Genomic DNA, 26,813 nt, shown 5'->3' with positions numbered 1-26,813 from the left:
CATATCCTAATCCGAGAAAATATAACAATCAGTGCATGCAATATCATTCGCAGGTCAAACGTGAAATTTCTTCTTGGCGACACGTTGCAAATGATGTATTGTTTGTAAATAGGACCTCATGTTCGTATGATATTTGGGATAGCCATGTAACACAGCGAGAAATGTTTATTGGATTAGGCTTTAAATGTTTGCGCTTATGGAGGGAGCCATCATTGGGCGTTCCAAGGCAGCTAAATTACAACGTGCTATGTGTTATGCTTAAGCTCCAATCTACTTTCTCCTTGATCATTATTAGTAAATATTTGGGAAAACTTAGCTAATTAAAGACCCCGATACAGTTATATCTGACTTTCTCCTATTTCCTCATAAGTAGATTAGATAGTTGATCCGGTCATAGGCGGATTAATATTACCGAATACATTTTACTGACTAGTACGGCGAAGAAGCGGTTTCTGTCAAAGTTGGCCCGTAATCATGCAACAGTAAAATGTCAAAGCTGGTTTAGGACAAGAACAGGTAGGCGGTAGGTTAGTTTAATATCTGATAAATTAATTTGAGTAATACCTTTTGAACATCGTCGGAAAAAAGCTTACTTCATACGATTTAAGAGTAGGGCCCAGCCTCGACTGACTGACTTCTCTCGGTCAAGACTGCTACCCACGTTTTATTTAATTCCTTTCTTTTACTTCATTCTAAACAGACTCGGGATTCTTTTGGGACATACACGAATCCTTCAAAACAATACAAGTCGAACTTATATGCAGCCATCGCTATTCGGAACGATCGAGCTAGATTAAGCTAAAGACTGCGCCAGTCACAATTCTGTCAGGAAGGAAAGCAGTCGTACAGTGGTTTCGAAGAAGATCGATCAAACAATTACAGATATTTTTTATGGTTCAAACAGGTATTTTTTAGCCTTACTTCCCAGGATGCCGCACCTTATGTATCAAGACGGCTTGAACTCAATGGAAGCACCTTCGTGAGTATTCTCGTGTTCTCCTACTATTCCTTCTGACGTCTCGGAAGCTCAGTGAGCGACTAGCTCGACAAGCCTACTTAGGCTCTGTTACAAATAAATCTTCTCCGACAAGTTTTTCGCTCCAATTCCTCTTATGTCCTCTTTTATTGTGTAGGTAAGGTCTCCTTCTCCGTCGCGGTTGATGCCGATGCTGTTGCCAAACAGACAAGCGCGGCGCCTCGCTCGACCGAATTGCATTCCATCAGGTGATTTTGTGTACACATGCGGCGGAGCAACAACAAAGAGCATACCGTAGCAGCAGCGTATACACACGTGCAATGATTCCGAAACATGCACGCACATAGGCACGTCTAACGCCAATGGAGAAAGGCGAAGCAATACGTCCCAACCCCTCGTTTAAGCAGAGAGTCAACCCGAGAAAGGACGACTTCGTGAGCGGAAGGTCGAACATCTGTAGCGCCAGCAGCAAATGATGTTCGCACCACGGTCGCGGGTCTTCACCAGCAGCAACGTCAGTTGTGCCACTAACGTTGGTGCCACCTAATGCGAGTTTTTGCTGCTGCCGCCGTCGCCGCCGCCGCTGCCGTTGTTATGACGGTAGCAGCTGAGTTATGACAACTCTACAGAGCAACCGCCGTCACCCCGCTGTCGCTCTGCTGCATTCACAGATACAGCCGCTAACAGCTAAATTGTGACTGCAACGACACAGGCGCTCGCAGCAGGTCGTTTTGTCTACAGCTGCATCGACGCCAGCGAAAAGGAGAAGCCGTACCAAGGAGGACGAGCGCGAGAATCTCAGCCGGACATAGCGGTAGCTGTATGCTAGTGATGCCTATTCGCTATCAGGCAAATTTCTATCTATCTGCGACTGCGTTCAGGGCGCGCGAGCGATAAATAACCGGATCAAGCGATCGACGACAACGCCCTATGTTCCTTAAAATGTATATCATGCATTCATTATTAGGTTAGTGTATAATATGCACCGTTGTAGAAGTGTGAGTGGCTGTGCGTCGTCATAGTAGGAAAAAAAAAACCTGCAAATGCCTTAGAAGTCAAAGTAATATTGGTAACAGTATTAGTTGTTGGTATTGTCGTAGTGAAACGACAAATATATCCCCACGTCTTGTGTATGGGTTTACTGTGCTGGATTGACTCTGATCCACAGAGGACCCCGGGGAAAAACCCGTTGTGTAGCAATTTGGAGCAATGGAAAAGGTGCATTGTGCATTTGTGATCTACAGTAGTCTCTAGTGTCTCATTCTTTTACTAAAGAAACCGTCACCGACCAGTGCTATTATACCAGCTTAGTAAATATTTTTAATACGACTACCTTCGTGCCAATCGTTGGATTACTACTCACGCTGGATCTACGCTGATTATCCGGGTAAGTGTGTATGAATGTCTATATATATTAAAAATGTATTATATGTTAAATGGAGAGGGCATTATATCGATGATTTGGCTAAAAACTCGTTTTGATTAAAAGACGGTAGTTTGTCTAGTGTATAAGTGAATTCAACGGCGTCAACGTCAACAGCACAGGATGCACTCATAGCAGCATCTTTTTATGGAAGCATATATACCGGTTAACCGGGGGCAATTTTGCAACGCCGCTAGCATCTAACAAATGATGGATCCGGCTACAAAGATTGTCGAACAGTCACCACTGAATAAGTAGCGTATGCAGTTAATGGAGGAGGACAGACAACAGCTACAGCTGCAGCAACGGTAAAAGCCGACGCTGAACGAAGAACTAGCCTCGCTGCCGAAGTGTTGCAAACATGAAAATTTTTATGCTGGATATAATATTGCTGCCTTCTACGGTGGCTGTTGACCCGCTAGTTAGCATCAGCGTAACTGCAGCAAAACTGTTTACCAATAGTGCCGGTAAGAGACATCATTAGGTTTGCTGTGCTGTTCTCAGAGCTGTATTTGCTAATAAAAAAAAAAAAAAAAAAAAAAAAGCGATCAAATAAGAACAAAAAACGCATTAGATTGAATAATTGTAGTATCTGATAGCGTTTCACTCAGGACATTGAGTCTGTGTTGAAGTAGAGATCGATTTAATTTGGAAATAGTGTATATTTTGGTAGACTTTAGACAAGCTATGCATATAATCAGACAATAACCATTTTTTATTTCATTGCGAAGAAAAATATGCTCAAAGAGGCTATTAAATTTTTACATCAAATTCACTGCGGACAATATTGTAAGTTTTCTAAAACATGTTTGGTAAGCTATTGTGTAAAATGTCATGCCTAGTTCTCCAAAATCTCAGCTAATAAATTGTGAGTTCCTTGTAACGCCCCATACATTCGTAAAAGCACTATCATCTCTTAGCTTTTGTTAACCTCTTCGGCTTGCTATTCATGTGACTGATAAAACACAACAGTAAAAATGGGAATTAGCTATCGAAATACAATATTCCATATGACAAATTTGTCATAACAAGGAATTGCTGCCTAATGATGATTATAATAGCAAATCTAAAACTGTTAAACTTTGACCGAGTACAAGGCGAATGCTTTGAAATACATACGTGATGTAAAGGTGTACAGAGTCGTGGATATGTCATACACACGTGATGTAGCTTAATGTTATGGTAGTGAATCACGAAAAATAGACGGCTATAATTCTTGCAACTCTTGTTTTCTATCGAAGTACATATATAATAGTAGAGTAACCTGGAACAACAAATATGGCAGACGTGCATCACCCGGAAACGTCGTGATATCATAAGGCGTTCTAGTTTCAAAATTTTATTCAACACACGGTGCTGTAACATTGTGTATTCTATCGCAAGAGGGACCTGTGACAATGAACAATTATTTATTTCAACATATTTAACATAAGTTATTAAACATATTAATTGGAACTATTTGAAAGTTTATCGGTATGCAGTTCAAAATGAATTTTCACCTACAATAGAAATGTTACAATTTGTACAATGTTAGAATATGTCACATGTAATCGTAATATATAGCAATCACTCTATCATATACTCCTAGGCATGTTAGCGCATATGTATAAACTATAGTCAAGTACTATATTAACTGTAATCCATTTTACATAAGTTTTGCTTGATTAGTAGAAATCGTTTACTTATTTTGAGCTTTACATATAGGGCGTTCGTTCCAGTAAGCCGATAGCCTTTAGTTATGCGTCTCATTTTTATTATTCTACTAAAGTATTATTAGACGTGGTGCTAATTAAGCTTGAATGCTAAGCTTATCTTGAATATTTGTTTCTATATTTAATCACGTCTATCGCGTAGTATACGCCATTAGCTAAATTATTACATTATTATGGTTGCAATATCACTTAGATGCAAACTACGATATGCGCGCTTAGCGGGGTGCCCGTTCGAATCGCTCTTGCTCAACGCGTGAAGCCCGCCATTTGTTCGCCGAATGTTTTCATCTGTTTGGCGGGCAGCGGCAGACAAGAGCGTAGCTACTCTCGTACAGCAGTTGCTTCACTAGTTATTTGCTAACTGCGGTCATGGTACGCTGAGATGCTAAGAGGAACATACACGATTCACGTGTACCACAAACTAGCGTGAGTTGGTATACACACTGGATGGTCTATGGAGAAATTTGTTATCTGACTCGGATTTTTACACGGCGTCTCTCCATAAGGGGTCAGGATAATGGCGATAAGCTGGCGATCTCCTAATACTAGGATGCATTCGTCGAAAGAACGTCGGAAAAGCCCCCTTATTTGAGTTGGTGTTACCATTATGTGGGCACTATTGCTGCCAAATACGGTTTCATCCAACGAAATTATCTTGCCTGGGTGGGAAGACAAGTGGCGTTTTATTTGTACATATTACTTTGCTAGTGAGACTCTCAGCCATGATCGGTCTTTTGCAGCACCGAGATACATTCATACAAATCTAAATCTACCACTGAGTTGACATGGTTCATTAGAGATGCGGTCTTGCCATTGTACGTTATGTTTTTGCTCAGAAAACAAGACAGGTAGTTATTAAAATACTGCGTACATAGTTATGTTTAAACCCTGTGATCTGAGCTTTTAAGAGCCTATGTGGGTTCAGCTAACCCTTCTTGTCGCAGGATTAACCGTTTTGTGATACATATTACTCTAGTTATTAAAGAATAAAAATTCAATTTGACTTAGTGAACGTATTTCAGCACCATACTGAGATATTCTCTGATGTCATGTATACATTTTAGCTCAACCTGCTATTTAGTGGTTTTTCCAGCTATCCTGTAGTCAGGCCTTGTCTAAATACAGAACATTTATGTGAGAAAATTCCGTAGTTCCGATGTGATTGGCAACCTACAAATATTTTAATAAGAAAACCCCGATACCAGTTAAATAATCGTTAATTAGGAATTGCATTACGTGTCGCGTTACGTTGAAACGCCCCAGATCAATATGATAAACCAATTCCAAAGGATTAAATTTGTTCAAATAACCTAACAACGCCTTTGGGGCCTATCCAATGGGGCAATTGTGTGATTATGAGGTAAACGGTATTTCATTCCTAATCTTCAGATACACCTTTCCATTTCACACGTTCTTTATCTAATCTAATAAAAGCGTCTGCTCAAACGTAGGTATTATAGGAACCAATCGTCGCTTAATTTTTAATTTAATTTAAAATCCGCCTGTGTATTGTTCCGAAGCAACTGTTTGAAATGTCATTTCTGTAGGCAGGAAATGTTTAAGAAATATTGGCGTCAAATCTAGTCACTACAGAGAAACGGACATAAAAATCTGGAAATCCAAATGTTTTGCCATTACCACCATTTTCTCCAAAAAGAACGGAACTCAGCAATTGCTTCCGATTAGAATATTGTTTTGAAAATTCTGTAAATCGTATTGACAATAAGCACGGACCTAAACGCCAGCACCGAGTCTTCAAACTTTAAGCGAGTGATCAGTAGCTATTAGTCGTCGTTATCATACTTCCGCATATACATTGTTCATTATACAATCAGAAAAATGAATTGAGTCTAAGCAGCGACTGGGTGGACATCATCATTTGTACCATCCATGCCATTAACATCGGTGACGATAAAAATTAAAAATCCGGCTCTATTTTTAGTTGAGGACTGAGGACATTTAGCGGGAATTGGCCAGATCAAATTAGGTTCTCAAAGAAGGTTTCAGGTCACTGGGTTACATTAAAGATGGTAACGGAATCGTCACACTTGTTTAGCCATGTTCCATTATCATTCAAGTTGCATTTTTGCTTGGCCATCTTTGCGCTGCTGTTCGAAGGCATACCAGCGTGACGCCTTTGTGGAATGAGATGGCGATAGTCGGAAAATAAGGGATACGGTTGTCGATACTCTGCATTCTTAGTCCCGTGTAGACAACCAAATCATTACCCTCAGGCTACCCTTCGGTGCAGTGTTAGTCCTATTTCGAGTCTATTGTTATACAAAACTGGGGTGAAGCATTTTACCCGAATCCTGACCATTTAACTTACTTTGGTGTTGCTCTCTAAATATACGCAGATGACTATGGCAACCGGATGAATAGATACGTTGTCTGGAGTTACTTGATACAGCTGGATAGATTATATAAAATACAGATTTGTATTTTTTTCATATAGAGTCGATGAGAGGTCAGCATGGATACATTCAAGCTTTTATAATGCATGTATATAAAGATATGTTACGCTATCTTTTATTTTGCTAGGCATAGCTTAGGTCAGACAAAGCCTATCACGCAAACATACTGTAAGCGTAAAATGATCTCACAGAAGCGGATGACCTGTTTTGCATATTTAGCAAGAATGCTGGGTTTAGGAAAATCCGCGACCGATTATCCCAAGTCGTGGTTCAATTAAAGTAAGTGACGATACAGACAAATAAAGTGGAATGTTACGTAGAAGTGCCCTAACAGAATTAATGAAGAATTAATTTATTAAGCGAAATTGTTTAATGTAAAGAAAGTATCATAGTCTGTTGGGCATGATTTTAGGCTAAAGAACTTATGGAAGCAGTATTTCTGAACAGTAGAAACTTGATTTTCAAGGTCTATGCGTTTTTAAATTTTTGTACACATTTTAGATCTTTGCACATACAAAAAGTTCATTTTCAGCTTTTTTTTTTCTAAAAAATCTAAGACAGGTTCAAACCACATACATATTTGGCGCGTAAGTTTTGCAAAGCGGACACGCATTAGAAGCTAATGACAGTACATAAATCCGTTGAGGCTGATTAAACGATGAAGTGTCGAATATTTTTAAATCTAGTTTAATTCCTGTCGCTGTTGTCATTCTTATATACGTTAGTGCCAGTTCGCACCTGTAAAACAATAGACACCGTATAAATTTAGATACCGCACCTTTTCGTGTCGAAATTCATCCTTTGAATAGATTAATATATTCAGTTAGTATGGCAAATATGCATATTATATTTATTATCTTTTATCAACGTTTTCGAATTTTATTTATTTTATTATTAACTTAATCTATTAGCTTTTCTAGTCGTGTCATCTACATAATGCAATAGGGACTAATAATAATGAAAATAATAATAATAATAATAGGGACTTCACGCAGTCGTTAGACTAGTCCCTATTTTCGGATTTTTACGTCTTAATAACTCGGTGCCAATAGGCTGAGATTGTAAGCATCAAAGAAGACTTTAGTTGCGTTCTATCAAAGAACAACGTTTTTTCGATACCCATACATGGCAAAATCATCAAGAATCAATATATGACTAGTTCATTTAAATATCACAATAGTATTTGACTCAGCAGTTGACATACTTTACACAATAAATATAAAAATGAGCCACGTTTTTAATGAACAGACTATTCTGTGTTCACAACAAGGCCCTTAATTCAGCACCAATTTCTGTTGAGCCCATATTAATCGTTTACATAATAAAAAATCGAATCTACTTGGATACCGTATCTGGCTTATTTGAATTATATGCTGCTACTCGTTTTGTATGAAATACAACATTCCTCTTCCTAGTTGAGGTACGGCGTCAGCCGTTTTGCGATACCTTTTCCTAAGTTAAAAAATTATGACGGTAACTGAAGGTACTCAAAAGTAGTTTATTCATATATATATATACATAATACTAGATAAACAAGTGTCAGTGGTTTAACCAGATTGGAAAAAGTCTATCATATTACATGTAAGCCAAATGGAAAAAAAACATGTTCTTATTGACATCTGCTTAACTTTCTAACAGCAAAATGTATCCGCGCACCTTTAACATTTCAACTGAAGGGTGTTTTACATTAAAGTCTTTACTGATCTGTGTTCGAGAACGTGCCAATAGATATTTAAATTTTAATGAAGCCCTTTGCGGTAATTTCGTGCTATCCTGCTATTGAATATGTACTTATGATGCGTAAAATCAAAAGGAAACCGACATTAAGTAGCTTCATGAACGTGAAGGGCGAATGCCCATTTATCCAATGTGTTACATACCTCAGCAATCAGACTCGCTAATGACATCTCACAGCGATTTACGCGCACTCGAGTACTAAATGAGAATATTTGATTCTTGAAAATCACGATTCAACGTTTGCCCTCTCAGCGCCAGAGACATTTTAACAATATGATGCACATAGCAATAGAATATAGAAAACAGCATTGACAAGGAAGAGTAACCAAACGATATGAAATTCACAGATAAATTCTTTTGCCCACTCTACAGGTTTCTATAACGCATCGAATGGATAAACGAAATTTGAAGTTCCTATTTGCAACAACTGATGCTCGCTTTGTTACTCATGTTTGTGATTAGGTTTTTGTTGGTATACACATAGGAACTTTTCATTCATTGCTTAGAATACTTTATTATATGGCAGATTATATAGCAAATAATATTAAGTTCCCGAATTTTTCATTCCACGATGCCCTTTCATTTTGGGATTTAAAAATATATAGGGGTAGGAATATGTCGATATTGTGCATCCCTATAAAGTTACGAAGTCTTACTCGCATTTGCTTGCACTGAATGTATTCCTCCCTCGCATTAACATTGTCACTTCACTATCAATGACAGGAACGTTAAGGATACTTACTGCTTAGTAGATATATTTCAATTAATGATAGCCCGAAAACAAATATTATTGACTAGCTACATTTTTTGTAAAATAAAAATAGTAAAGTTATTTTTACAATGAATTTTGATATTCTGGCTTGCGCGACAACTACCATTCACATCTATAATCAGTCATACTAAATTTCGGAGGATACTTTGTCGCAAATAATATCGAAACGTGATCCTTTGGTTTATCTCATCCTAACACACATATATGCGGAAAATTATACTTACAGACTCCTAAAACCAGTGGAGAAGATGTCTTTTAAATAGTTATCTCACCAAATGTTTAACATTTGTGAAACGTCTTAATGTAAGTTTTCTCAAGCTTCGCACAATAAAGACAAGGCTATCGGGAAAAACAAAATTTGATTTTCCTTTATTAAGCCGAATATAATTTAATCTCCAAAAAAACACTGGAAATATTTGAAAAATATGTTTATATTCTCACACTGTTTACATTCTTCAATAGTTTAATATTGACATAGAATTCTTAATGTTGAGATCAGTTTTACCTCAACATAATAACCGTGAGAAGATGGCTGAATTGCAATGGGACACCTGCTGCAAGATTACCGAACACTATAATTGACACTATAACAGTAGTAATTTTCATTCACAATAACTGACGGAGCGAAGTAGGCCGTCTGTAGTAAAAAGCCTTCTTGCTGTTAGCCTATTTTCAGCCTCACGACGCTGGATCGCTGAGACAGCTACCTTATCGGTAGCCGTGAGATGCGCGAATTTGGCTTTTAGCCGCCCCACTTCCGTATCTGCGTTTCTCCGGTATCGTTGAAATTTTGGCAGCGCTTTCTTTCTCATAGGAGACGTCGCTTTTTTTTTTCAACGTAGCTAACAATCTTGCGTCCAAGGTCAACGGGTCGCTGACTTGCATTCTCACTGTGATACTATTCTCTTGCGAGAAAATCACTCTTTAAAAAGATTTCACGCAGATATCCGACTTCGAAACCATAATCCGAACCAACGGATAGTATAATTGCTGAAACAATATGATTCAATTAGCAATAAAAAACAACAACGTAAAATTCAAATAACATACAACATAAAAAAAATATCAGACGATGTTTTGTATCGACTGAAATAGAGTTACAGATGATCTACAATAACAATCAGTTTTGATTCCAGTTTAAAATACAAAAAATGGATAAATAAGTTACCGAAGTAGAATAAAGAAGTCAGATGATGAGCATGTCTAATGCTAATGTTATCGTACAGGTGAAGTGGTGACGGCCATTCAGCCCGGCCTACACCAAAATATTTCGAGAATTCCATTTACGAAACCGCACAGGTAAAGCAGAAAGGACAAAAGTGTTATGAAGTTATGCGTAGTCAGGTCTTCTTTATCCATCTGGCTCTCCAGTCCAAACCCAGCTGACTATAACCTGAACTGTATTTTAAAATTGAAATGTAGTTATAGTAATTATCAACTGTTGAACACGAAATAGAAATACAGCATATTATATATATGCTTGTCTAAATCTAAGGCGCAACAACTAAAATGCTTTAACGGCAAACAGTCCCAAACGTCAAAGTGCATACGGGCTTAGTCTGATTGGCCATTTAATAATACAATGCAGAGAGCAGCGCGTCGCAAATCCGGTACCAACCAAGGTGCTTTTAGCTTGTAAGAAAAACTTTATTGCAATTGTCTGAGAGGACATAGTATTGCGATAGTAAGTCTGCCTATTGTAACGACCTAAGCGGAAATCGTACCGCTGATGAAGTTAGAGGTCGCTATATTCGTATACCTTATCTACAGAAAGTGTGTACTATGCGTATGCGGCGTCAAGGACGCAACTTGGAAACTCCTCTTCAGGCATTATCCAACATGATGCGGCAAATAAGTAAAATTTCTGGAGATAATAATCATCGCATTTGTATAACGTAACACAGATAGTTCATCATGTAATCACATAATGGTATACGGGACACCAAGTGATGCGGAGAGTTATGCTATTTCTTTTTTTTTTCGATTTTGCCGGAAGGCTATACTGCAATGATCCAATGGAATAACTGAAAAGTTTTGCACAGGGGTATCAAAAGTGCTAAGGACCGCTATAAGTATCGTGTAATTCAGCTTATTAAATGACAGCAGCCTTCAAATGAGCAAATTAAATCATACTGCATATGAATTATTTATACAAAATATTCGCAATCAACGCCGGTCAGCATTGTGGGTGTAACACCTTCCCAATAATATAAAGCATCATTAGCAAGCAGTACATATAATTACTATGTATGTGATGTATGAACATACAAAGTTAAACTATAAACATACTATAAACCATGTACGAGATTCGATAAATGATTGGATTTGAGTATCGAACTGGGACCGGCTGCTCATAAAACTATGTCTGAGATTAATGTCATGAAAACACACGCTGATTGCAAAGAATAAAAGCCATGTTTTCTTCTGTTTTGTCGTTACTATAGTAGCGAAACAACATCTAAGAAACATTACAATATTAAGTTCCTAATTTTAGAAATGCTCCTGTCTGCTTTTTCCGCAGTTGGATGTTTAAGTGTTATTGGAAGATTTTCTCTTCTTTTGTGGCTTTACTCAATATCCGCACCGTATTTTTCCGAATGCAAAAAATTTATTTTTGTCTTTATGTTTTTTCATTTCCCTGTTACTTGTAGTGTACATTGAATTTGACGCGGGTAAGTGGTAACGACAGTGGTGGGTAAAGTAGCCTGTTGTCAAGAAAATAAACGGTTTTCTTATTCAATGTGAGCTCTATGTCGAGTGATGCCTAGCGGTCAGTTTCGCATCACACTTATCGGGAGCTGCCCATACAATACAGTGTTAGATGCTTTCCCTATTCCAAAATCTCTGCTTACGCCTCTGATTACGTATTCGATATAAATTTATATTGTCTCCGACGTCTTGTCGATGCAACTAGCAGTGAAGAAAATACATTGATAAATTGAAGGTACCAATTACTAAGCATAGGGGCTTACAGCTATTAGTAATCACCTTAAGAAATCGATTCGAAAACAACCAATAAAGTACTTACCTTACGTTCGTTTATATAATTATCGTACATTCCGTATTCACTTCTTGTACAAGAGCGCTTCCTCTTTGATCAAAGCATACTCTCTATTGATCTCAATGTTATCCGGGTCGTCCGAGTAACAACTGAAAGCGTTTTAGTCGAATAAACTTTTGGCGGCCGCCATACCTTTTTTGTTTCAAGAACCGTTGCTACCACTAGTTCTATTTTTCGTAGAAATTCTAGTTTCAAGTCTGCTAGCGTCGAATAAAAACTGTCCTTGCAGTTGAGTTTTTCTTGAGTGGCTCTTTTTGGAATTATCGTCAATGGAGTTGAAGGTAAAACGCATTCCAGAGAAGGCTTCTGAACAATTCAGAACTATCCGTTGGCCGAAACGTATGCTAGACCGCTTACCAATGATTTTTTTCATTTAAAATTAAAGAGTGGACAGCTATGGCGGCGGGTCCAATGTTGTTTCGATCTTCGTACGTCATCCGACGAATTGCCGGTCTGCAGTAAGACGTCACAGGACGAAATCTAATGACATTAGACAATACGTCGTGACTATAATGTCAGCGTAATACTGGAAAACATTAGATTATGAAGTGCAGATGGATGTTCATCGAACAATGATTTCAATATAGAGTGCAAAATCGTTGCAATTCTAGAAATTGTTTTTGCACTCAAAGATAAAATATCAGCTTCTGTATCAGTAGCTTAACGTAATCATCGATATGAATATAGAACATAGAACAAAAAAACAGGGGTGATTAAGTGGGTTCGCCATGTGTACAATCTTCTATGGGTTGATACCTCCTAATGCTATACTTTTGCCAACTCTAGCGGAAAGCGTTTTATGCAATAGTAACTTTATCGTTCTATTATACTGTTTTAAATACTCGCTATATAGTTCATTTCACAAATGATCGAGTCAATTTTGTAATGAAGAGCGTACATTGCAAGCGACGAGTGTAGGCTGGATATTCGCATACAGCGTATCTCTGCGCAATATCGAGTTAGTTCCATATCTTCGAGTCGCTGGTTTTTCGTTCAAACCTGATCTGACCGCCATCAGCCATATACAACGCTGACTGTGTCACTGACGGCTTGTAACGTAAAATTCAGTTTGTCTTAACTTAGTTTACGTTCTGCGTAATCCTACTAACATAATGTTTAAAGTCTAAAAGTCCCAAGAGAAATTCAGCATCGATCTAGGAAACGGATGTTAATCCTGAATCCTAGTAATGAAATCATTGATCTTGTATGATCGTGACTTACTAGCGATTTCCAATTCATAAGAAACGAATGCACTAGCCTTGTGCTGTCTGCGATTCAAACCATTGCTTGAACATCATTTTATGAAATGAACTGTACGTAACTGGTTATTGTACTCTGAAGGTAAGACATGACGAAGTGACTTACGATTACTAGTAAGTTTACGTATAAGTTTTCAGACTCGACATTGAAGGTTCTATTTTCACTTCTTCGTAACAATGGGAGGCCGTCACACGAAATACCCACACCAAAATACGCAACTTAAGGGCTCGCAGTGAATGGGTTATTTTGCATGTTTAAAAGTTTATAAGAGAAACGTGACCCATGGCCTGTTGGTTGTTTAGGTTAAGTTATCTAGCTTTACGTGGCGCTAAATGCCGTGGTATTAAAAATATCACTTGTCTACGAGGAACTTGCTCTGGAAATCACTACGGAATACTCGCCATCATCATTATCATCGCCCAACAGCACCCAAGACAACGATAGTAACTATTTCTTTTTATATAACTTATTCATGATATTTGGCATCATAAGATGCTATGGTTTTAGTTTGCTTCCAAATAGAGACCGTTTACCAACCGCAACTTGTTACCGCATGAAATTTGTCTTTGTCAAGAAACTTCTGGACATGTATGAACTTCTAGCAAACAGTGGTGCTAATCAGATTTTGTGCTTATTTAAAATGTTTTAAGACAATAACGTCTACGGGGATAACGAAGGATTCATACCAGTCTCCTCGTGGCTGCAATTAGGAACGTCGATTTATAAGTTTGCTGGACCTTTTAACTAACATTTAGACTTGGCGAATAGTTAGCGTAGAAGATTTCTGCTTTGAGGACAAGTTCTTTCAATCACAAAGAGGACCTATTCAAAATGTTGCATAGTAAATATTTGTTTCTTTAGTAGAAGTAGTTAAGTAGCTATTATAGTAAAGGTTAGCAAACAGTAAGGTACGTATTATTCATTTACAAATAACTGGTATAGGAATCGCGTAATAGACATCACAGCTGCACCGAGTGAAGGTGGGTGGTTAACAATGGACAACAAGATAGCGATTTCCTTCTGCTAACCGCCAGATGATGATTGTTGTTGATTGCCGATTACCACTTCTAGTTGTTTTGGCGGCAAAAAAAGACGCCACTCGTATATGTATGCCTTAACTACGTGTAGGTTTTTCTGGGGCCTTGGGTTCCTACCGATGCAAGTTTATAAGAAATGTAGCAAGGCAATACTTATCCATGGATCGTATTTTTGTGTTTCAAAGCTCGTCGTCACTTTTGCGGTTTCAATTTGATCATTCCGACAATCTCAATGATTAAATACAGCTACGTAATGCCCATATAGGTAATGTGGTTTAATTGAACACAATTCAGGGGCATATTCGGCGTCTATATTTATCATCATTTAGGAATTTCTTTGCCTTTAACTGTAAATAGCTGTACAGTGTTCTTTCTTTGTACTGTTTTGCTTATCAACGCCATCGTTCTAGCCACCATCATGTTGAGATCAAACTGCTCTTTCACAGCGAACACCGATAACTACCACTCGGCCTATTCACGCGTTCTTCTGAGGCAATCGGTCGTGGCTATCTACCGACAGCGTCAATGATATTATACGTATAACACCTGATAGCGAATGTAGCACTGAATGTCATAAGCAATATCTCAGATATAGGGAAAATCCGATAGCTAGTTATAGAAACCAAAGAAACGTTCAACCTAACTCACCTATTTTTGGCACTTTGTACTTTTATTCATTGAACTCAAGCTACAACCAACACGAAACGCGGTGACGTTGTTTCCACCTGAAGGAAGTCAGGAACGATAGCTTTACTGCGTTTGCTGTTTTTCCAGCCAACTTTTGGATATTTATATTGCTAATTTCTTTGAGATATATTTTCAGAGCTTCGACAAGCTCAGTTTAATTCAGTAAACATATGTAAATAAAGATGAAAGTCCTTTGAGCGCTACGTTATAAATTACTTGGAGATATTTTATAAAAATTGTTGGGAGTATGAAAAAAATTGAGAAAAAAATTTAGACTCGATAAAAATTAAACCCTTTATATTTAAATGCCGAAATAGACTATTAAGGCTATAAGTGCCTTTTGACAGTCCATTCCTATTTTGGCTTACATCTGCTTGTCGTTCATTACTAAAGCATAAAAGCGTCAGCCACGTTAAATAATCTGCCAGATTAACCGACCAGCTGACTTGATCTGAATCCATGATGCCAACTGAACAAAGATACATAGTCGTGGTTCATATCACTATCACTGCATTCCCTGCTGGCGGGGAGAAGGCTCTAACAACAGGGCAATGAATTTAGCCACCTGCCTTAGCACCTATCATATATTGTTATAACTGCAGCAAAAACAACCCATACAATAAAAACATGTACTTAAAAATACATTAGTTAAAAGGTTTGTTGTTGTACTAGAACTACGCCTATTGTCTAGAAAAACGCAGTACATAATATATATATATATATATATATATATATTTAACGGTTGGTCCAACGATTAATGGACGCAGCTGAGATGTGTTGCTTAAACGCAAGATAAGATTATACAGGATTTTCATTGTTTTAATTCAGGGTCAATGATAACATCACTATAACACCGAATCAGTACATACTAGTTGTAATATTTTTCCAGAATAATCCTGGTGCAAAACTGAGCGTTTTGCTTATAGGACACAAAATGACTCTGACTTGGAAAGAATTTACAATATTTCTTTATTCTTGAAACTTAGAACCAATTCGTGTTCTCGCTTGGTATTAGTAAAGTGATGAACAAAACCCAATAATAGAGCGATTATACTGAATTTATCATAGCCTGTAGAAAAACCTTGATGCGAGAGGTTAGGATAATCTATAGTGATGAAAAATATGTTCCCCACATATAAATCCATGACGGCACTGCGTATCCTTCTGAACAGGCAAACTACACCGAGCAACTCCGCTAGGGCCGTTGGGAGAATGCCCCAACAGTGGGTTTCCGCCGAGCTGGAGATATAAATATATAAGTAATGATATTCCTGCCCTGAGCTTATGCCGTATTACAAGCTTAAATCCGTTCTCTTTCCACCCATTGTTTTTATTAATTAGCCAAATTATTGTATACCTGCCACGACTCTTGTAGTCGAAATTTGGTTCCATTAAAGACAGATCATTTTCTTACACATCGGGGCAATTCTATTTTCATCTAATGGTTTGTTTTCTGATTTTATTTTAGATGGCACCTTTTCGATAGATTTTACTTGATGTGCCTTTTAATTATAGACACAGTTGTTAGGACATACAGGATTATCAAATCCTGTATGACCTAAAAGCTTTAATAGATTCTAATTAACGTATTAAAAATTATTAGAGTATGATAATTGTAAGACATTCCTCGACCGTTAGATATGCCCAAACTGTAGCCACACACAGTAACATAAGACTTCTTATGTATTATGCGTGTGCCGGACACGCAGTTATTATTACTGAAATAGATTTTTTTCAGTTTCTTATGCTACTATATTCCACGTACACGGCCATTATTTTTTGATGCTAGAAAATTAACAAACGGATATATTTTTCCATTTTTATTTATTTCATATTTGTCATTTATATAGGGTACTTTAGTTTTTCTTACATAAATCCTTTCAACTCGTTGTCGTTTTCAGCCAGTTAGGTCCACTTGTCTGGCCGTGCCACAGCTCCAATGTCAACCGGCTAGCAATGAACCGTTATCTATGTCAGGTCATGAGGCCCAAGAGGGATGGCAATCCTGGTTTTGCGTAACCGCATCTAATTGGCGGATCGACAGCGATATTCATGCTTACCGACCTCCCAGTTGTGGGTGCTCTAACTGGCAGGAGCTGCACAATTGTCTATGACTACAATTTCCGAGCCACTTTCCTAAAACGTTCCGGAGCAGAAGCTTTCTGCTCCCAGCTATGCGTGACCGGCGCGCCTGACTAAGAAGCCGAGTTCAATAATGTCCTGGTGCACCCCGAACAGTACAATAAACTATTGTACTATTTGCTTGACGGGCAAGGATCATTGTTGCCTTTCTAACCGAACAGTAGATAGTACATAATCGTTTTTTGAAAGGAAAGCATTGTCAATAATATAAACACTAGCCGGTGCTGTTCTATTGAACACTGTGGGTTGGGTTAATGGGATTCAGGGGTTAAAACTCCGGGGCCTCTATGTCCACCAGGTCCGTATAGGGACGACTGGAAAGTTAACACTACCTACCTAACAAATCCATTTATTTGCGCCGAACGAAATCAATTGTTATGACATATTTAGAAATGTGCCCTTGTCATATAAATAGTTATCGTATCAATGTATTAACCATGTTAGGTATATTCTTATATAAGGGAATTCAAGTTCAAGCTTCGTCAAGAGCTTTCTTTTTCGTCAGTACTTCGACCTAGATAGCTAGTACATAGGATATAGATATTATTATTACATAGATATTATATTAGATAGTACGTAGTAGATACAGGTGTGAGATGTGCTTCATTGTAGGTAGCTATTGTTAAATATTTGCTATTGGTAGAATCTAATAGTCATCAGTTGCGCGTTTTTGCCCTTTCGCCATTTCAGCAGTGTCACAGAATGGATACAACTCAGACAATACAGCGAACGATGCGGCGAAGGTCAACAGGCTCCTTTTTTAAGGTGAACTGACAACAAATCACATTTTTTTTTTTAAAACTATAACTGCCAGCTATAACAATGTAACAAGCAGCATGATCCTATAATTGAATCGGCAATAAGGAGAACTTGCGTTGTTAATCTCAATTCTAGTATAATGTATCATGCTATTCGGATATCGATCTATTTGCTTCTCTTGAAAAATTTAGGTCAATTTTTAGTTAGTGATCAAAAGTTAGTGATTAAAAAAAATAGCTTACGTTTTACGGAATGGCTACAATCGATTCCACTAGCAAACACCATTCATAATTTATTTCTGAGTCTTACTTTTCTTAGGGAAAGCAGCACGTACTGCACGAATTATTGCCAACTTCGTGGGTGTCAACTGTGAGAGACTTTATCTTTTACAACATACGGGTTGCAGGTCTAATAATCTTAAAGTAATAAGTACAGCTCTGTTGTAAATTTTGTGTATAGTCACTTTTTGTAAATTCTGTACGTTATATTACCAGCATTGTAAAAGCAGACTCGTGGGTACTTAGTGCCGTTTTACAGTCACCGTCGATGATCCTGCATTGCCCTAAGCTTTATATGTTATGCAATTAATGAACTATTAGGTTATAGCATGCGCACGGTGGCCCCAAGTTGCCTTTAGGCAGTACACCTCAGTGATACCCGGATAGGTTACAACCAACAGCTGAGCCAGTGCGGTACAACTATTCATCGAAAGGTTCCCTATCATCGCTACGACGCTCGAATTAGATTGCCCTTCTTGGTCTATCCATATCACACCGTCCTTAGGCATTGATAATAACGAACACATAATAAATGCACCATTTTTTTTGCAGTACAACTGATACCCAGCACCTAGATGAATCGCTTACGTCAACTATGGCATACGCACTACATAATTTACATTTATCTAGCTCCTCAATAAACCACAATTGAACACGACTAGTTCATTTTTAATTGATGTATAATGAGTAAAATTCAGTACTTAACCGGTGAGAGTATAAACACGAAATCTTAGCCTTTCTGGTTTTTGTCTACAGGTTATTCTAAGCTGTTTTTGTAAAACAACCTTCGCATCACTGTCCAGCATCACTACGAGGACTGGGCAGGACAGATCGCCTAATAGACTAGGGGGCTTTGTGACTGGCAATATGTATCTTTTGTGTTAATATGTACGCATACACGATTCATGTTGCTAGTTTGAATATACTAAGCATCTGCTGTACGTGAGAAAGACACAGATCGATTTGTTAATGATGGTGATATTGGCACTCTAGCAAGCTTTTCAAGCTTCGTTTAATACTGGTTAGAAATCTGTCAGAAAAGAAAACGGATTCTAAAAATAAAAACGTGACAAGTCACATCCTAGGCACGCCCATTATAAAGGCGCAGCCATATCACAGTGGGTAACGTGAAACACAAGTGAATCGCTACGTGTAATCAAAAAACCAACCAAATTTTCAGGAGCTTTGCATTGATTGCAACAACCTTCTAAGTCAATGCCTATGCAACACAGACGATGTTCGTAAACTGGGCGTTCTAGTCAAACAGGTAAGTAGGCCCCGCTTCTGCGCATGGGATCCTAACGTTAGGCCAACCTCGACACTGAAACTAAGGGTGGAAAAAGTCATACGTGGCTAAACGGGCAGGAACCCATATGAATCGGCCGATGAATATAATGCCTTCTGCCATAGTGTATGTACAATAATATTTCACTAGACAAGGTTTACCATTACTTACCGATATTTTTTGCTTAAAATACAAAAATAACAAAATAGACGAAGTATCTACTTCAGTGAGTATGAAGTATTTGTGCAATTTCTTTGGAATTAATATCTCAGCATTTGAGAGTAGAGAACTCATAAATCTACAATCGTTTTTGATAGTATTATCCATGTTTGCTCGAGTATTTATGGCACTAACTTGGATATATATATATATGATACACGTGTATATTTGTTATAACGCCTACAAAGCTTAACGCGTTTTACTAATGAGGATGTGTATCCTGATTTTTTTTCAAACGGATGCCATAAGCGCCTGAGCAAGCACCGACAAGCTTGTCGGCGGAATAAAGCGTTATGAATTTTCTACAGTACTACAAGGATTATTTTATAAATGAGCCATAAGTATTTTCTGTGGGTACGAACTCAGTCTCTTTTCTTGTTGCCTTTAAAGTTCAGATCGTGACTGTTGGTATTCGTATCGTTCTCTAAATTTCAACTGGCACAGGACTTGGCTTACTTTGGACAGCGTATCCTTCGAACCCCTTCGTCGAAGGATTTACACAGTGTTTGTGGCCGCGATAAAGACTGCTCGAAACTACACATATGCTCAATTACGGAGGCTCCGCCCTTTTTGACAAGTAACAGGTTTGTAAATGTGTATTTCATGCACAAACCATAAAATAGCTTCACAACAAAATAAGCAGTGCAGCTATGTAACATCAATTGAAAGTTAAACTATTTTTTAGATCGTTAGGCAAAATGGAGTATGCACTTACAGTTTGCGAAAGTTCAGTGAAACTGATTAGACTATTCCGCAAATCATTGTTCCGTTGCCTATACGTGGTACTTCTATTATCTGATAGGCAATGTACTAATTTGCCATGGAAACTTCCGCGCTAATCTGAACCCTTGTTAACGCTTTTCATGTTTGAGCAAACACACATTTTCATACTAAATACCCTGAAATACTGCAAATACTCGACTGAATATGACATAGACCGGATAAAAACCTATTACACGATTGCCGAGATCGCTCCAGCTGGTTATAGAATAGTGAATAGGCAACAGTTAAAAGAGTCCTTCAATGAAGTTGCTCTGAATATTTTCGCTTATGCAAATTCTTCTTTCTTCAATAATCGTTGCCACATTTCCCCCATTCGGTAGACATATTTTTTAACATAGTACGCTATATATAGGTGACGACATGCCTTTTCCCTATGAAGCTTCTACTTACAGATGATTAATTAACATAAGTTGCTATTCTAAGGGAAGAGGCTGTGTTTTCACTAACAAACAATAGAGTTATTCAAATTCAAAAAGTTAGTGGTTTATTGTTTGGTCGCGGTTCCAGTGTCATTAATAACGCGAAATAGTTCGATTAGCTCCTCAATTTCTACCAAGTAGGAACAATGACATGTGGATGTATTTTTTTTTTTCTTATGAATAGCATTTTAGTATTTCAAAAACAATACCCAACTTTCTTGATTCTTGTTGCCTCCAATTCAGTTATATTACTCATGGATATCGAACGTTTAAGTCGAAGGAACGTTGCATAAAAGGCATTCTTCTATGGACAAATGAAACAGTTAACATATGGACCCATCTGGGTTCGTTCTTTGTTGTGCTCGCCCTTTACGTACAGGTGAGCACCGCTAGTAAGCAAATGGTTATTTAGATTTCTCGAGGATAACAATAGGATGACGAGTCATACTAAAGCTATTTATAAACGTTAAGCAATTTACAAACTTTTTGCTTGGGCGTATTTCTGTAGAATTAAACGTCTACTGAAAAGCGAATCAAGGTAGAACCAAAGCGAATGTTATTGCCCATGCGTAGAATCCCTGATCCTTGAAATATCAGATAGTAGAAAGATCTTGCAAAAGCAATGTCCTGATGCATGCATAGGTATTCGCTTACCCTCGGATCAATAACTGTATTGTGAAATGAACTATCGCTAAACTATATATAATATATGATAACATGATCAATAGCGAGTTCACATTTGAAGCATGACAATTACAAGAACAGGCTAATATAAACGCGTTATACACTTTAAATTGATATTCGACAGACAGGGGAATTAAGAGCTGTTTTAGATTATCCGAACCATCGGCGTTGTTTAGGAATCAGATGTGAAAGCCATAGTGGTAAATAGTTTACCATACGATCTCTGTGGTGCGGTAGTTGATAACATCAAGTTAATATCTTGTCCTATGTCCTCTCTTTCTGTTTTCATTTATTCTTCTGATATCATCGATCTTACGATGTAAATCAATTATCTGGTCGGAAACATACACCCTTTAACAGGACGTCATAACAAACTATGACGTCGAAGGTTTTGCCGAATTTGACCGTCGCCTAAGTGGCCTGATGCTTGCCAGCTATCTAATTATGTTGGGCCTATCGAGTGTTTATCACATCTTTAATTGCTGCTGTTCACCGTGCTATCGATATTGGTAAGCGATGCTCTGTCTTCCCTTCTGTATATATACATACTATGAAGTGCACGCACAAAGAGATCGAAACGACTACAAGGGTAATCTCTCTAAAATTTTTTGTTTGATCCCAGAAATGGGGTACTTACCCTTGGAGCGATCATTTCTTTATAGCTCTAGTCTATGATTCTGTTTAATCGAATATGCAAGCTGAACAAATTAAACATCAATTACTGTATTCTGTTTTAGTGCCCTAGGCCGTTTCAGGATAAAATCAGAATAAATGGCTTTATCTGTTATAACATAGCAGATGCCACATGCATTATGTACACAGTGGGGCAGTCTTCTTCTTCTTATGAGTCTTTTGACTACACTAGAAGTTTCAATTTTGACCGTTATGTTCAGCCGTCATTCACTGTATCTATATACTCATTTTCAAGATACCTATTTGTGGCTCCTCAAATATATTTTTAGTTGTCGTACGTCAACCGCTAGTGGTAGGTGTACACGTGTTTAAATGTCGCTTGAATTTACTGCGTACAAAAATTCAAAGTGTGATTAAATTTTGGGCTGATAGCCAGCCAAAAATCCCGTAAATACAGGGAGGATTCACAACGGCTAAGAAATCCAAAAAGTTAAAAATGTTGGACTAAACGTTGGAACTTAGTGTGAAGTTATAATTAGTAGTGTGAAGTTATAATTAGTACTAAATATTTTGTTTTCAAAACGCGCTTCAATCCTGCATAATATACCCAGGCGTGTCAAAAATTTATTTTTAGGGTATTTTGTTGGATGTTTGGACATTTTAAATGTAAACGCTATTAAAAATCGATTAGTTTGTTTCTTGAAGTTTTGAAAACGATGCACGGTTTTGGTTATGGAAAGAACTGATTTTCTATATATATATTACAATGTATTCTGAATGTTTGCATTCAGGTATGGCTGGGACTTTGTGGGCGTATGTGCCTCGATTTATGGATACGGATGTGGCTTTCTGTTTCTACAGTTCCGGGATGAGCCACTTTGGATCGCATTCTATGGTACCATTAAGACTGTGATCGCCGGCGTTCCCATATGTATGACCTTCTCTACAAAGTACTTCCAGGAGAGGTATATTTATCCATAAACAGCTTCCGCTGACTAGCAGCAGGGTTCTGTACATGTGCCTGTTTCAAGCTGAAAAAAGCATGTCTTTACTTAATTTTTTACTTGTTTAAACTTAAATATTTCAATAATTGAAATATTTAGGTTTAAACAAGCCGCTTATATTCATCTTCTAATGCTATCTGCACAGATCGTAAGTACAACATTTACAGAGTACGAATTTATACTCTGCGCGATCGGGAAGTTCTAAACTACAGTGCAAATGTATGGAACTACTAAACAGTAGAGCTTTCTTTTTACCGATGCGTTTGCCTTGTTGGGCCTTTTGTTTGACAGTAAAATACCGTTATCCCATATATTCTTTCGTATAATAGTAAATGAGGATCTAAGGAGAGGCTTTTTTGCATACTCGCATACACAGAAGAACATTAAGGTTTCCTAAAACAATGCCGCCGTTATAATAGTTACTTTGCTTCTTTCTATTCCGCCGAAGAGTGAAAGTTGTCAAGTAGTACGAAGCGTGAAAGCGGCGTGACTACTCAAGTCACGCCGATAATAATAAGAATAATGCGAGTTACGTAGAGACAACGACATGAGCTTGAAACATGTCGATAATCCTCAAATGGGAAAAAAACCCATCTTTTCGTTTTAGCACAGCTTTTCTTTGAATATGCATATGATATTGTAACTATTAGATTAAACATTGGATACAATAGGAGTCTAGTGTATAATCTCCTGCTCATGAAAACATGACTGATTCTGAACTGTTATTATGAATATTAACTTACGTATGATATCAACTATTATAAATAATTAGATGAAAAAAAAATATACTGCTACCCATATGTATATGAAACCATGTTATTTTTTACAAGTTTCCGCATGATAGATTCGTGTCGCGTCAGAAGAAATCATCTGAAAAACAGCTACTAGACAAAAAAAAATGACATTGATGTGTGAATAATCTACTCTCAATGGTTATATTTGGCGTCAATTTTGCCCGCAAACCATGCCCGTACGACCTGCTGTGCCTTCCTTTTTAAGTCATCCATCATTTCAGCTTTAATCTTCTCTTAATAACCGTATATTTATATGGCTAACTGAATTGATAGCTTAGAATAATCGATTAATACTGATTGATAATTTTCGACCAAAGTTAACTGTCGTAAACTATAAGTTCTGCGGTATCACAGCAAATCTTTTTGATATCTGTTCAATTCTCTGGTTATAGGTACGACGACTCGCGTTCGGTGTGGATCGGCGGATTTGTAGCGTTCAACGTTTTGCCTATTGTACACTCGATCCTAATGCGAGATGACGGACTTGGCAACATTGTCGTGCAATATACGCTACCGACCCATCTTATTGTGATGTTTTTGCTTGTCGGTAGTTACATCATATACTGTGTTCAGTTTCCGGAAAGGTACGGAGAAACAAACTCATCGAAGAATACGAACCATGAAAGATAAAAACTAAGCATAATAATAGTATAAACGCTAACAATAGTGGTAATAACAAATAAAAATAGGTGCCATCCTTCACCATGCGGCGATCTATAAATGTAATGAATCGTCTGGGTACAGAGGCCTCGATAATCGTGAGAGATTTAGTAGACCGCATATATTCCGATATTTATGGCGATCTTTTCTATGTTTGTAATTGTCATTCTTGCAGCGTTGTCTCTTACGATAATTCTAAGAATATGAAGATAAATTGCAATAGTAACTGGTAAATTTTTATGTTAGCCGGCAGAAAAAAACAGACGTTTGTAACCGAATCGTTCGCTTCATGCAACAGACTTTTTCCCGGACGAGTGAATTTCATCGGCAACAGCCATCAGGTGTGGCATGTTGGCACAGCGACTGCAGTTTTGTGCGCCCGTCATCTTTATTTCCAGTACATTCGGGCATTCAAGTTTCAAAGAGAGGAGGCGTTCGGACAACCCGTGCTATCCGCAAGCTGATGTTCGTGCGCTACTACGGACTCCTACTGTGTATAGTCAACAACGAAATCTCATCAGCGCCATGCCTATCGTTTGATTCTAGTAAACAATGTCTCTTCAACCGTTTCATTGGCACTTATTATCATAAAATAAAAATGTCGTATATGGCAAACGCATGATACAAAAAGAAGAAAAGGAGGAGGGCAGACAGGCGTACACATAGTTTAAGATATCAGCTGCAAACGGTGCCGAAAGTGCGGCGAGCGTAAGGCGGAGACAGCGATGACCTATGTGGCAAAGATTCTGATAAGATAGACACTTAGCAACAACTACTCTTCTGTGCATTGTATTGTATGTTTATAGGGATTGGACACATTGTCAAATCGTCGGTAAACTTACTTGATTACATCACATGCGCAGTAAACTATCGAATCCGTTGTGGCGAGTAACTATTCGGCGCCCGACGAGCTCGACGCGTGAATAGCTCAACTTCGATTTTAGCGATCAATGTAGATTACCACCTTAAACTTCATTTCGTAGGGAACTTTCACGTGCAGCGAATGAACTGCAACAGAGCGGACTAATCGTCTTGTAACATAGATTTTTGAACTAAAGGTCCAAGTCCGCCCAGATCGACAGGCACCCCTAGGCGGCACGTAACTGACTGATTCCAAAGGCGTGAAGTTAAATTAATATTCATCGTCTCTCATACGTTTGTTTTGCTGCCTTAATATTAGTAGTTACTGGGTAGGTTTGTTAGCAATCCAGCGCCTGCGCGAATCAAAAAATAGCAATGCTAACCAAACGTTCATTTATCACTAGAGGACAGGTAAGTTATTAGTAAGATTGTAACTTACTACTTGTGCTAATAGTTCAAAATCTAATTTTCTCGCCTACGTATCTATACGTCATCTCTGTAACAAGCATATAGATACGAGTACGTGTATTGAATGGATATTGATATGTAGCCGTAAACAAACATATGCACAACTTCTGTGTGAGAGATATCGGTCAGTTAACTACTGTTGTTAATGCTGCCGTTGTACAACACTACAAGCAAGTATTATCAAAATGCGCATTTACTTATATCCTATTTTTTTTGACGGTTCTTCCCCTGTATAACGGAGACGACGTTTCGCATATCGTCTGCTACGGTTGCATAATAGTCGTGTTTCCTCCTTTATGTTCCATTTATCTTTAACATTAAGTGTCTTTCTATATCTACGATGCTTCGCCTTCTCGGTGTTCTTGCCCTAACGCAAGATTTCACTTTGAGTGTGACGAGGGGTGGCTGATAGGGTTAAAGCTTTCAAAGCACGAAACGCTGCGGCCAGTTAAGTTTCTTAATCAGTTTCTTTGCTATATGTAGTCAACGTACCGCCGGCCATTAATCAAACGCGTTTCGAACTTTGACTTGTGTCAGTTTTGTTGTACAGACGAATAACGATCATCTCTAATGTAAAGAGCTAGCAGCGTGTAAGCTTGCGAGATATCCTAAAATTTCCAATGAATATAAAGCTCAGCACGATAGTCCGCCGGTGAACAAGTATATGGCCAATGTTGATCGGAGCAACATCCTGTTTCCTATTGTAAATAAACTCTATTTCAAGTACAGCTAATGATGATTGACA

General features: G+C 37.9%; 1 protein-coding gene and 2 long non-coding RNA genes across 8 annotated transcripts in view; 1 reads left to right on the top strand and 2 right to left on the bottom strand.

Annotated features, from left to right (window-relative positions):
• LOC147754317 (uncharacterized) overlaps positions 1 to 3,763 on the bottom strand; it is a 6,561-nt gene extending 2,798 nt beyond the window's left edge. Inside the window, exon 1 of the long non-coding RNA XR_015317767.1 lies at positions 3,519 to 3,763. This is a non-coding gene — a long non-coding RNA (uncharacterized LOC147754317). The remainder of the gene's footprint in view (positions 1 to 3,518) is intronic.
• Positions 647 to 26,813, top strand: LOC111253887 (progestin and adipoQ receptor family member 3-like). Of its 6 annotated transcripts, none has more exons than XM_022814066.2 (9): positions 647 to 2,363; positions 17,915 to 17,986; positions 19,439 to 19,525; positions 20,207 to 20,346; positions 21,208 to 21,343; positions 22,009 to 22,157; positions 23,073 to 23,246; positions 24,472 to 24,663; positions 24,986 to 26,813. In XM_022814066.2, the coding sequence occupies exons 2-9, from the start codon at positions 17,924 to 17,926 to the stop codon at positions 25,359 to 25,361; spliced, it is 1,317 nt and encodes a 438-aa protein (XP_022669801.1). In that variant the 5' UTR covers positions 647 to 2,363; positions 17,915 to 17,923; the 3' UTR covers positions 25,362 to 26,813. The 6 variants fall into 6 exon arrangements, with proteins under 6 accessions (XP_022669801.1, XP_022669800.1, XP_086831883.1 ...); XM_022814065.2 differs by having other exon boundaries at positions 17,912 to 17,986; XM_022814068.2 differs by having other exon boundaries at positions 648 to 2,363; positions 17,912 to 17,986; positions 25,038 to 25,307.
• On the bottom strand, positions 9,377 to 15,030 carry LOC147754316 (uncharacterized). The gene is made up of 2 exons (XR_015317766.1): positions 10,203 to 15,030; positions 9,377 to 10,024 (listed from the first exon to the last, which is right to left on the bottom strand). It is a non-coding gene; the product is annotated as an uncharacterized LOC147754316 (long non-coding RNA).

Source organism: Varroa destructor, unplaced genomic scaffold, assembly GCF_002443255.2.
Source record: "Varroa destructor unplaced genomic scaffold, Vdes_3.0 BEIS01000007.1, whole genome shotgun sequence".
Classification (NCBI taxonomy): domain Eukaryota; kingdom Metazoa; phylum Arthropoda; class Arachnida; order Mesostigmata; family Varroidae; genus Varroa; species Varroa destructor.
The sequence above is the reverse complement of the archived record's forward strand: the minus strand, read 5'-3'. Positions and strand labels throughout refer to the sequence as shown.